Source organism: Acanthochromis polyacanthus, chromosome 10, assembly GCF_021347895.1.
Source record: "Acanthochromis polyacanthus isolate Apoly-LR-REF ecotype Palm Island chromosome 10, KAUST_Apoly_ChrSc, whole genome shotgun sequence".
Classification (NCBI taxonomy): domain Eukaryota; kingdom Metazoa; phylum Chordata; class Actinopteri; family Pomacentridae; genus Acanthochromis; species Acanthochromis polyacanthus.
The window spans coordinates 11,331,414-11,345,037 of record NC_067122.1 but is presented as its reverse complement, the minus strand read 5'-3'; the positions used below and the strand labels follow the sequence as shown (position 1 = coordinate 11,345,037).

Sequence of the window (13,624 nt, the reverse complement as noted above, 5' to 3'; positions counted from 1 at the left end):
AAGGCTCTTGGATGAGAAGTGAAACATTTTCAAAACCTAAAAGAAAAGTGCAGTTTCTTTTTCATTGAAGCTCCTAGCTCCTGGATGACTGAGAATCTACACAGGCAGAATATCCGATGTCTGCGAATGAAGACATCAAATTTTGAATACAAGTACTTCAAAAGCATATCGCGTGATTTCTTACCAGGCTCTTTAAAGCCGGCCTTGACCCACTGAGAAAGCCAGCGGAGGTCACAGTTGCAGTACAGGGGGTTTGCACCAAGAGCCCTGGACACGAATAAAAAGCAACAGATATTCAGTCCTCAGATGCACATACTGAAGAGTGAACCTGCAGCAGAAGACAAACAGAGACATGGTTTGTCCTTACAGGTGGGAGAGAGAGGTCAGGTGGTTGAAAGCTCCTTCTGGGATAGTTGAAAGGTCGTTTCCATGGAGAGTCCTGCAGAGGAGAAATAGAGAGCAAAACAAGAGCGCGCATGAATATGAATTACAACTGTGACCTTGTTACAAATTTAAAAAGTCACTTTTTGACCTGTTGTTCAGCTTATTGTGTAGGTAATTAATTTGATTAGGCACTGAATGTTTCTTTGTAATCACGCTAGCTGTTTTCAGAAAGGAGAAGAATGTGGAAGTGCTTTCAACACCTACACTCATGACTAACGTTGCCTCTGTTATTGTTACAGCTGTTAGTATCAGGTGACTTGCCTATATGCAGTCTGGTTCATAAATATTTGGACATTGACGTAATTTTCAGCATTTCGGCTCTGTACACCAGCACAGTGGATTTGAAAGGAAACAAACAAGACGTGCTTTAAGTGCAGATTTTCAGCTTTAATTTGAGGGTATTTACATCCAAAACAAGTGAACGGTGTGGGAATTAAAAGACATTTTATATGTGTTCCACCTTTTTTAAGGGACCAATTGGCTGCTCAGCTGTTCCATGGTAAGGTATGTGTTATTCCCCTGTGATCAAAATCTTGAAGGCCTACCCCCAGAGAACAGTGCACTACTGACTTTGTAACAATGAATACCCAAAGAAACCTTCTACATCATTTCCATCGTATCAGACCTGAATGGAAGCGACTACCCAGCTGCCTAACACTGGATTTGGAGCAAGTTGATACACCAGTCTAACCCTGACTAGCTGCACGCTAAATTATTTAAATTTATTTTCGGTTTCTGAGCTGCAGACACGCCATCATCCCTCTCTATAATGGAAAATAAATAAAATATTTATGAGAGAATAACACAAAATAAACAGAAAGCTTATTCTCATTGTTGGGCGATAAAGCTTGTTCTGGTCTCTGAATGGAATAGAAACTGTCTCATCTGGTCATCTAGCAGACTGCAGAGTGTGATGTGTGTCTCTGTGTGTGTGTGTGTGTGTGTGTGTGTGCGCACACGCTTGTTGAAAATCTTTGTGTCACAGGAACAAACTGCAGGCTGTGATGTGTATTGATACGAGCATGTGTGTTTATGCTTTGTGCATTTCGGTTGTCATGCATGTTTATGTGTGTGTGTGTCTGAAACTTTTGTCTCTAAGGGCTCACAGGCTTCAGTGTGTGTGTGTGTGTGTGTGTGTGTGTGTGTGTGTGTGTGTGTGTGTGTCCTTTGTGTCGATCCATTTGAGTGTGGTGCCTGCTGGATATAAGTTCACATTCCATTAGAGCGAAGGGCTGTAGCAGGGGACAGCTATCAAACCACCACTATTGGAAAACTGTGTGCGCCTGTGTGTGTGTGTGTGTGTGTGTGTGTGTGTGTGTGTGTGTGTGTGTGTGTGTGTGTGTGTGTGTGTGTGTGTGTGTGTGTGTGCATCAGTCAGTGTGTGCATGTTCAGGTCAGCTTGTGTACATGTGAGCGTACACGTGCACAGATTAGTGTGCGTGTCCTGATCTCTCAAATTTTGTGCTTGTGTCTTTACTTAATGCCTTTAAATGCTTTGTGTGCGTGTCTGTTTGTGTGCGTCTACGTATGGTGGTCTAACAGCCCCCGCGCAAAACTGGCCCAGAGGGGGTTGTGGGTAATGAGGAAGTGACAGTGATGGCTGCCTGGCAACCAGTTGCTATGCGGGGGCAGAGAGGGATCAGTCCCCACGGCAACATCAACCAAAATGAAAGGAAGAAAGGAGGGAAGAATAAAAAAAAAAAGTGATCACTAAACTTCTGCAAGGTGAAAGCCTCATAAGAAATACAGTCGATACACAGCTCAGAGAAAAGGGCCGAAAGCAAAGCGGGCTTCTCAGAGGGTGAAACACTGACTTTTTCTGTCAGAACAAACGGTGGTGGCCAAAGTTTAGGAAGAAATAACTGCAGAGAATAAAACTTGGTAAAAGCAGCAGGTCTCTCTAATCATTACTCCATCCGATTTCAAGCTGAAAGTTAGCAAATGAAACTCCACAAACAGATCTTTGCCTTTTTAATTGTGAGCCATTAGTGTTACCAAGCTTCTCAGCCTCCAGCCTTGTCTTCTAAAAGTTGCATTTCTATACAACTAAATTGTGTTTTCGATTACGTTTTAAAACTTTTTTCTCAGGCTTTATGTTCGTTTGTGTCACAAATACGCTTCTAATCAACACATCTCTGCAACGTATTTTCTGGATTTGCTGTCACTTCTTTTCTTTGCCAACCGATCAGATGAGGTAGAACTCAACACCCTAAAAACCTGGAGAATGGGGGATGTTGTCAAAGCGTTGTATTTTAAACCAAAAACAATGGCATTTTCCTCAATCTAACCTTCTAACTTTGCTGCCTAAACCTCAAACAAGTAAAAAACAAAACTAATGTCTAATAATAAAGATCCCACATTAGGTGTAAACCCGTCTCCTGAGCTGATGTGTCATTTTCAAATTTCCATTCCTACAATGTCAGAGTCTTATTTTTTAGTGAGAAAAAAGTTTCTTTTAAAATGTAAAAGAGAAGCCTTAGTTGTATCGGGACTCAACTTCCCTTGGACAGGTTGCAACCTCAACACTGCTACTGGCATTGTAATGAAATATTTTGGATTTTGAACCAAAAAACAACATTTTAGACTCACAACCAGACCGTGTAGACAGTGTAGAAAGTAAACGTCCCTTAGAATATACTTCTCAGTGAAGCAAAAATGGAAAATAGCCTTGTTTCTGTGATTATAGGTGATGTCTTATTTTTAAAACAGCTCTCACAACAAAAGCTGAAAACATAATATTATGTTTATTTTTGTACAGTTTCCTGACTTTCTTCTACAAAAATGAATCCAGGTGGAGATTATCAGACTGTTAGAAAAAATGCTGAAGCGACCAATTTCCTCCTCATAAATAGAGAAATACTGTTCACCTCCATCGTACTAAAATAGAGGTGCTAATCTCAATTATTTAATATACCAAGTATTCCAGTTAAATCATCAAACATTACCACACATGAAACACGTAAGAAACAAGAGTGAATCCTGCTGCATGTGGAAATCTGTCTGAATGTGATCACAGTATCGTGTGCACCACAAATGTAGTTTATATATGCTATGCTGTGTTACGTGCAGCTGCTTGTATGTGGTTGTGGTGATGGTCAGACAGGAATATCCACATGCGCATTGTGTGTGCGCATGCATGTGGGTTTGTGAGACAGAGGGTGGACAACCAAATGGATGACTGAGAGAAACAGAGGCTGAAGGTCGATTCATCAAACACAACATTGGGCGGAGAAAGAGAACAGGAGGAGAGGATGGATGGAGGAGGGACAGAGAGAGAGGCCAGAGCATGCAGACGGCGAGGGAGTATTCAAGAAATGAGAGATTGTCACTTTTATCTCTTTTAGTACCCTGAAACAACAAATGATTGCATGACTGCGACTCATTTTGCAACTGGGTCTTAACATGGCACTTGGCCTGAAATCAGGGGAGTGATTAAACTTTGATTTAGCTCAGTAATATAACTAGCAAAGGGGAGTGTTTAATATTGAATCCACTGCGGCACTTGAGGATGAAACTTGCTACTCACAGCAGGCGAAGTGACTTGAGCCCGTCGAAGGCATGGACGGGGATGCAGCGAATCTGGTTGTAACTCAGGATGCTGGAACACAAAGGACACAAACAAAGTCACAAGGTTTATTCTTCACCTCAGGATGTGCTTTTTCCCATAACATTTTCTTGGACACACTAATTTCGGATATTTTCATCTTGTATTTTTTACCAAATCCCTGGTTATACAAAAATGAAAGTATGAAGGAGAGACAGGCAGACACGAGGGGTGACACAGCAGGTTTGGCTTCAAACTTACAAAAAGTACAGAACCTTAAACCACCGCAGGTCAGACAAGGAAAAGTCAACAGGAGACGCACATTTAAAATGAAGAAGGAAAATTAGAAAGGGGGAAAAAGAGATTGCCAGAGGCAAATCTGAGGCTTTTGGAAAGTCAAACTCCCAAACCACAGTTCTTTCTTTCTTTTTTTTTAAAACTGCTAATGAATTAAAAGTTAAGTTTGGCAATGAATTACATGGAAGAGGACAAAAGCTTAAGGACAGAATTGTGATCTTTGTCAAATAATGAAGTTGATTCTTTCAGGGTGCTACTAACATTTTAACTTAACTCATAACAGACCCAGATAATGATCTGAAGAAACTAACAGACAAGATAGTAGCCAAGACCACTGGTTCTCAGCATGATGCTCCACAATGTAAAATCGAAAAAAAAACTTTCTAGTCTAGTGGCACAGAAGTTTGAGAAAGTAGTCTGAGAATTCATAAATCAACTTAAAATTATAGATGGCAAGTGAAACACACTTGTCCATCTCTACCTTCAACTCTTGGAAAGGTGTGCTGAGGCAAGGTGTTCAGCACAAAGTGTTCTAGTGATGCTATCTGGGACTGACAGTAGATATGTGTGGTTGTACTAGGCAGCTCCCAGATGTAAATCAGCATAACTATGTGAGATATAAAACAGGGCGTTGCTGGAAAAGAGCTATCGTTCTCAGTCAACTTTGTCTGGACACACAAAATCCAGTAAGTTGATGTAAAATCCATGTAATACGCTCTAAAAGCTAAACACTGAAAGAGAGCAAGACAGCGAAAATGGAAAATGTCATCTTGGAGAAGAGAAGAGGGGGACTCAGTGAGAATCGGAACTAAAACACAATATATATAATTTGGGGTTTTGGGGTTATTGACTAACCCTGAAATCACTGGCAGGTTTGAAAGGCATGTTATCTTTCAAAAAAAGTGGCAGAATTACAGCATTTATCAGAGCCAGAAGCTGTAAAAACAGAAAGGATTGTCAGATTTTCAGCTATCTGATGGTCTTTAACCAATTATGTGTCCTCACCAAGATTAAGCCTGAAATTATGACGTATCATCAAAATCACTTTAATTTATGTCCCTTTTAAAAATCTATCCAAAATGAAGTGTTTGCACTAGCCAGATCCATGAAGCCATTATTGACTCAACTGTGGCAAATACTGGTGTGACAAAATCCAGAGATCTTCTACTGAAATGGGCTGAACTGCAGGCTGTGTATACAGAGCAGTGAAGAGACACAAATGGAGGCAAATATAAACTGCAGTTAATGAAATATCTATTCAAGTATTGGCAAAAGCCTTTCATCACTTGGAAAAATGCTGTACATGTTGAGACCATTTTCAATTTCTGTAAAATAAATAATCCTAAAAAATATTAAACCTTTGTTTTGTTTTTTCTTTGTAGGATTTATGGCACTATAATGTAAATCGCACAGACGACATTTTAGAGATTGTGTTGTTTCTACAGAGGGTCAGGTAAAAATGTAACAAGAGCAAAAAAAAACTGCCCAGATGCTGCTTGAAGTTCAGAGGGTTTTGAATTTTGAGAAAAATAAAGTCAGGAAACGCAATATTATAGACGGAGTGTAGAAAAAGGTGGACTGAATTGAGGAGATATTTAGCAATAAAATTACGACAGAGGTTAAAAAGTTGGATGGAGAAACTTCAAAAAGACAGTTTAAAAAAGTGGATAATATACGGATGAAGACAGAGATGAGAAATGGTGGAGAAAAGAAGAAAGTGGAAAAATGATGAAGAAAAGAGGACAGAAGATAGGGTGATTCATCAAAATTAAGAGTCAAAAACACTGATTTATCTCATGGTTGGTAACCTCATATACACAAATAACTCCTGTATGACATCAAGCCATGGACAGACATATGTTTATGTATGGATGGGTGAGCGTGTTGCCATGGGAGCTTACAGTGTAGCCAGTTGAGTCATATTGCTGAAAGTGTACGGAGCCAATGTGCTGATGCTGTTGTTGCTCAGGTCCCTGTGTAGAAACAAACATACAGTGAATGCACACAGATAGACACACATACAGAACATACCGCATGCAGCCATATTGGTTTTCCAAACCTCACAAGGATTTGGCATACGTGTGTTCTGCTCAAGGTTATGCGAGTGGTACGTACACCAGCGACAGCTGCTTCAGGGCTGCCAGCTCCTTGGGCACAGATGTCAGCATATTACCCTCCAGGTAACTGCAAGGAAATGTGCAGAGTTAGTATGATATGTATTACATAGACAAATATAGGTGTACAGGGGCGAATAAATGACACATCAAAGTTTGGGTTTTGCAACTTTTACCCCATTAAAGTGTGGAGGACAGAGGACATAAAAAACAAGGAAGAGGGTAAAAGTTTCAGTTTTTGTATTCAGATGAATGATGCGAGTGGGATCGGCACCAACAGAAAGTGATGAAGAAATACTTTAACATTTAGCTTTTGTAGATGATGAGACAACTCTCATGTCTCTGTGTTTAGTAAATTACATTAAAAGTATTACACAGTTTGCACATCATCCGTCCATGGTCTGACCATTGGGAACAAACTGGGTTCAGCGGTTTGCCCAAGGACACTTAGACATGTGGTCAGGAGGAGTTGAGGATTGAACTGCCAGCCTGAGATTAAAGACAGTGACCACAGCACTCTGGAAAGTTGCTGCACTGGTCATATTTGTCATTGGCATTTTGACCTTGTTGGTTTGTGTTAAAAATTGGAGTTTTAGAAGTTTTATGGAGGTTGGTGAGCATATTTCTGAGCATTATAAAGAGTCAAGCCAGCTCTTTCCACCGTAAACTCAACCACTTAGTAATCAAATATTCCTAACTTAATGCACGGACATGAAAGCAGTATCCGTCTTCTTATCTAATTATCTACAGGAAAGTGTTTGCTCTCCAATGAAAAATTATAGTAGTTAAACATACATGTTCACCCTTTGCATCTTTGTAAGAAAAGCATAACAAACACATATGCTCCAGAAAACACACATACACACATATCTTATGACCCATTGGTCACTGTTCCTCTCCCTCTCTCAGGTCATAAGTAGGTCATGTGGACAGTATGATGGAGTGTCTTCTTCAGCTTGATCAATACCTAATCACTGCTATTGACCCTGTAGAGCAGGCCTATTTCACAGCTAGAGGGGTTTCTGTGTGTGTGTTTGTGTATGCGCATGGCTCTGTGCGTCAGTGAGCTTCTGTGTGCAATAATTCACTCACACCACTACACATTTTGTTCCTACTTCTTTCTAAATTTCCTAATCTTGATTAACATTGTTTTACCCTTGTTTTATCCTACATCAATTCTAACAATTACTACTATTATAGACATTTCCTTTATTGGCTTCTTTCTTTATTACAAGGACTCGTACTGACTCGAAATTAATAATTAATATCTCACAATTTACAATAAGTAACTGCTGCTATTTACAGGATGATGTTACAGTTACTATTACAATCTATATATCATTAAAAAGCAGTCGGTCTCCATTTTTAGAGGGCTGTTGACGAATGAAGTTAAAACCACTGTCTGGTGGGACTCTGACTAAAATGCCTCTAAATGTTTTTGTGCTTCATTGAGGTCTCATTATTCTGCACATGTTGCTTAGTGAGTCAGTTTAAGGATGTGATGTACTCTCCAATTTGTAGTTTTTATTAAGCAGAGGTAAAAAAAAAAAAAAGAAAAAGAAAAAAAAAGATAATCTGTTTTTACTGAATTTGTTCTTTAAATCTTGCTGGTCTGGTGATGAGTCTAAAATTTATTTATTGTGTTTCAAAATTCTCCAAAGTGTCTCTTACAGAAAGAGTACAAGGTTGCTAATTTTAGCCTTACAGTTGTGTAATTGTTAATGACTGAATGCAAGGTTGTCTTTTCAGGCGTAAATTCCCCCCAAAAAGAGAAACAAAATAGTCCAAGACTTAAAGTGTTGATAGTAACAGCTACATTATTAGAGACAGAACCTTGAAAAACCTTCACTGCTCTGGCAAAGCTTGTAAATGTAAAAAATGGATTTCATACTTATCTTTGGTATTTTAACACTGAAAAGATTCTCGAAATCAATTTTGCAGATGCTTTTAGAAAAAAAACAACCCAAGGACACTCATAGTAATCCCCCTCAACTGCTAGTGTAGTTTCAGTGTTATATATTAGAGCGCCCTGTAGACAGATTTAAATATTTAGGATGATTCATAGATTTATGACATCAACATTATAATTATCACACAAAAACAAGTACATGCAACACTTACTTGATAATAAACCCATAAAGTCAGAGAAAGAAAGAAAGCCAGTGTGTGTGTGTTCAATAAATGACTTAGTGGTTCCTGAAGCAGCAGAGGGCAAACTGCTGCATCAATATTGCACTGCAGCAAAGTGTGACTGTGTGTGTTTATGTGCGTGCGAGGTTGTGACTTTGCACGTTACTGGCGAGCACGCAGTGACACAAAGGGCCATTTTTTTTTTATGTGCACGTACAGGTCTGCCGGTACGTTCGTCATCTTTGCGTGTCTGCATGTTTGAACGCGCACATCGTTGTGTTTGCGTTGTGTTTGCGTTGGTCTGCGTGTGCTACGGTGCCTGACTCACAGCTCGGTGGAGTCCTTGGGAATGCCCTTGGGCAGCGAGTGCAGCCCTCTGTTGCTGCATCGCACCACGCCGTCTGAGCACGTGCAGACGTCAGGACAGCCAGACGCAGGAAGACAACCATTATCCTCAGCACCTGGAAAGAGAGAGAGAAGGGGATATTAAAAAAAGGCAAAGAGAAAGAAGGAGAAGGAAAAAGAAGAGAGAGATTAAAGACAAGGACAGAGAGAAAGAGCAACACCGAGAGGAAAAGAGCGGAGAAAAAAACCCAGACAGAAGAAAGGAAAATGGGTTGAAAAAAGTTCAGGCCAAAAGGAGGAGAGAAAAAGAGACAAAGCACAGCAAAGAGAGAGTGAAAGGAAGGGGTGGATAGAGATAAAGACAGAACGAATAGTGTGGCACTTGGTCAATTCCATTCAACTCTGCACTCAGCACTTTTTAAGGGGACTTTATAATCCATATCAAATGACCAGAGGCTGCTAAAATGAGCTGCGCCAGTGTGTTTCAACATCTGGCTCAGGACCTGCAGGCAGGTCACTGTGATTTTAAAACTCCTCAGATGATTCTGGAAAAACACTGAGCAGATGCTGGTCGGATGGCCTGCAGCAACTTTATAAAGTCATGTAATTACAGTAACAGAATAAAAGTTGATACAACTCACAGTCAGCTGCTACTAGCCGCATTGTTTCAGAAATGTCCATAACTGTGCCATATTTATCTGAAAATGTAAACCGCTCAAAAATAGATCTTTAACTTGAACCTTAGAGTAACCAAATATTTAACATGTGACTCAGATGACTTGTATCAACACTTTACTGAGCATTTTGTTGCATAAGAATGAGTGAAACGGAACAGTTGTGATGTGGCAGAAAGTTGTGGACTTGTAGCGACGCAAGCACAAACACATGGTCGGGACGGAAAACATCAGAGTGATTGTAATCACTCTAACGCTCTGAGATAAGAGGGATCAGAGATGAGAGTAAAGTGTTGCTCTTGGCTTAAAACATCTTCCATTTCCTTGACTGACACGCCAACTCACGCACACACAGCTTTAATCTAGCGTTGCAGTATGTAAATAGTTGAACTGTGGTCCCAAATGTAAAACAAGCCGAGTTAAAACCATAATGAAGGATAATGAAGACTGGACACTAAGCCAAACATAACAACTGCAATCTGACCTTGTGTGTATGTGAGAAAGAGGAATGGGAAAAGGAAAAGGCCAAGTTTATGCTCGAAAATTCAGACACGTTGTTGTGTGCCACCGTGTGCCGATTTAATACTTGCGTGAGTGTTTGTGCACACTGAGCTTGGTGCACATTTAGCTTTTTAAATGGCTCCCTCCCTCCTGTCCTATGGCCATTTTCTCATTCACTTTGTAGTTTTCTAATTGTGCTAATGTCTAAATGTCGAGTAAATGGGCGCTTATGTGCCCGTGAGTATAGCAGCGTATGTAAGTGTATATGTGTGTGTCTAATCTGATGTGTGCAGGTTGTGAGTCCACAGGGAGGTGTAGCCGTGGGCTGACTCACTCTACAGTTGGCTGATTGAACTAACATCTAAATGTGCGCTAAATATCTTCTCACAAATTCAATTAACTTTACCTTTCCCCCGGCTGCCTCTGGACACCTTAACAGCCATTTTACTCAACTATAAATAGACTGGACATGGAACCTTGGTTGTACCTGGGTGTGTGTATGTGTGTGTGTCCCTTCGCTTCTGTGCTTTGGAGGATTAGTTACAAAATATACACTGTCAGAGTGTTTACATCTCAGCATCATCAGGAGGTTATGTCTAATAGGTTGCTTGGCAGACTTTCAGCACGATATCTTCAAATCTTTGTTAACTGTTGGACCTTGAGCCAAAAAACTATCGATTTGATGCAGGTGATGATCTAGATTTTTGATTTCCACCACCTGAGCCGAACAGTGCAATAAAAAAAGAGTCATTATAATCAAACTATAGATGTTCAAGGTCAACCAACACACTTCATTTTGCATGAGAGATTTTTTTTAGTAGCTTCAAAGCGACTACAGTCCTTCTAGAGATGAGTTTGCATTTATTACCTACAAAATAAAATGAGGATCAGCATTCGTGATCACTGCAAGGGCGAAACGGTTTGAGTGACTTTAAATTTAGATTTGTGTAGCTGTGCGAGTATGGAAGTAGATTTCTGTGTATGTGTGTGTGCAAGATGCAAGAATGAATATCAAGAAGTGATACAATCTTTCCTTGCTTGATCCAACGCAGCTAACTACTTTCCAAACTCATTTTCAGCAAATGGCTGCAGCACAGCTATAGGAAATTAGAAAAGTGTAATGAATTTAAAAAAAAAAAAGCTAAGGAAGGAACGAGAGGATGAACAAGTAAGACAAAGCAAAGGGGAAATTGAAAAAAGCTTAAAGCACAGAGCTACAAAGAAAGAAAAAAGGGGGAAACTAAAGACAAATGTAATAGATGTGGGAGCCAGACCACACTTTGTCTGTGGCGTCAAAGTTGGCGGCCAAGCTGACGGCCTGAGTCGCTATAGGCCGGCAGCGTCGCGGTAACAGCAACGTCACTGCAGAAACCACAAGCTGATGTCATCTGAGGCTGCTGTTCGCCAGTGGTTGCTGATCATTCTGTCCTCGCAAAACCTCACCGAAGACGTGTGTGTGTGTGTGTGTGTGTGTGTGTGTGTCTCTGCTGGCTAAAGGCCTCAGATGACGGAAGCTCTTGAGATGAGTATCTGCTAGTGCTGTTAAGTTCTGACCACATTTGTTATGACCACAAGTCTTTTCCTGCACAAACCAAAAGACGTGACATACCTGAGAATGTCGCAGCTGCAACACAGAAAAATTGCTGCTCTGCCAGATTTAGTCTTATGCAACTTAGCGCGCTGACTGTAACAATGCTGCCGCAACAGTGCAAAGAACATTTTGCACATGAACTTCTTCTGCAAAAGAGATTTCCAGAAAAAAGTTTCACTCCCATAATGTAAAGTGTCATTTCCCTTCCTTCCATGACCAACCTTCCTGTCTCACTTTATTTAAAGTTATATTGGGCATTATTACCACCTGGAACAATTTTCCATGTGGAAATTTACCCCGAACGGTCTTTCTTGGGAAATAGAGAATGCATTCAGTTGTTGGGTTGTGTAAACATGATGCAAGGACACATTTAATTAACTTTTCAATAACTTGGCTCATGCCCTTATCTGCACAGGACACATGGCCGCTGACTGACACATGTCATTTGTTTCAGGTTTACGGCTGTTAGCTTTTTGTAATTGTAAATGCTGCCTGCCCACCCTGAGTAGCGCAGTAGACCGAGAATAAAACCAAGACTTAAGGTGTTAATCCTCACTTAGTCATGCTTTATGAGCCACAGAGGGAAAAAAAACAAACTTTTAGCTTACAGTAATGGTAGAGAGAGAAACTCACCATCACAAGTGAAGTCTGGGGTCGCCACATCTTGGATAGGAATCTCCTTGAGGAAGGCTGGTTTCTGACAGCGAGGGTTCCCACTGACCACCCTGGTCTTCTTCAGCCACTGACCGAGCCAGGCCAAGTGGCAATCACACACATACGGGTTGGACAGAAGGTTACTATGGAAATATTGGGGGAGAGAAGAACATCATTGAAGATTAAAGATTGAAGACCATCATTGTCAACAAAATAATCGTGGAAAATCCAGAGTTAGAATAGAATAAAAGATGAGATAAAATAGAATAAAACAAAAAATACACAGTATAAGAAAATGTTCAAATAATATGTAGAAAGGTGATTGGATTGACAGATATTGGTACAGTGGAGCTCCAAGCCGCTGCGTCAATGTATGTGAATTAGTAAAAAAGAAAAGAACAGTGGAATTTCTCTTCTAAAAGGTGTTGCACAATCACAATTCTAATACTTCCATTTTCAGAGCATGACAAATTAATCAAGACAAACTGATTCACATTAAAAAAAAATTAAATCATTTTGTTGCCCTAAAAAAATACGGCTACATAGATGTGAGCCATCAACATACTATTTTTCAGGTAGGACCTAAAATTTGACTAACTCACACAGCAGTGTAACAAAGCTGACAGATAAGGAACACAAGACAAAAAAAAGAGAGATTATAAGCTATTTATATTGTATATTATATTCAGATTAATAATAATAGCAGCAATTTGTATAGTATACTGTCCAATTCAAACAACACAGACATACACTTGAATAAATTTAGATGGAAGACAAAGAGAGGCCGGTGGAAAGGGACAGAGAAAAGGTTATCAGTTATTTTTATTCATTTTGTAAAGTACAAGGGAGATGGAGACTGAAGAAGAAAAATGGCAGAGTTGAAAATTGTCAAAAGGGAGAAAGAAAAGAGAAAAGGTTATCTGCTCATTTTATTCATTTTTGATCACCTCTCACTGCATTTTGTTGCTTTTGTAACGCGGCTCATGTAATATTTATGCTGAGCCATATTTGAACTGAAAAGAGGGAGGAGGCATCAGCAGCACACATGAGACAGGTGGTAAACTCAAGTTAAAGCTGCTCCAGGCATCTCAAATCCTGTGCATGGACAAAAATATCAACTGTGTGTCTGTGTTGCAGCCTAATTCTTATTAATGGAATAGAAGTTAAGTTTAGCTCAAATTTCTGTCCGATTCTGCTTTACAGAGTTGTAGATCACAAGAATCATCAGAGTTTCATTTTCTCAACAGTCCTTGAACTGATCATCTGTGATTCTGTCCTAAAAACTAGGTTAATTAAATTGAATTTTCAGCATAATCACTTGATTTTATGT

The 13,624-nt window shown here is 39.9% G+C and overlaps 1 protein-coding gene across 1 annotated transcript in view; it reads right to left on the bottom strand.

The window, feature by feature from the left end:
* slit3 (slit homolog 3 (Drosophila)) overlaps nt 1-13,624 on the bottom strand; it is a 303,620-nt gene that overhangs the window by 35,771 nt on the left and 254,225 nt on the right. Inside the window, 7 exon segments of the mRNA XM_051954454.1 lie at nt 185-267; nt 368-439; nt 3,971-4,042; nt 6,187-6,258; nt 6,401-6,469; nt 8,858-8,990; nt 12,274-12,437. Coding sequence (XP_051810414.1) covers nt 185-267; nt 368-439; nt 3,971-4,042; nt 6,187-6,258; nt 6,401-6,469; nt 8,858-8,990; nt 12,274-12,437 — 665 coding nt within the window.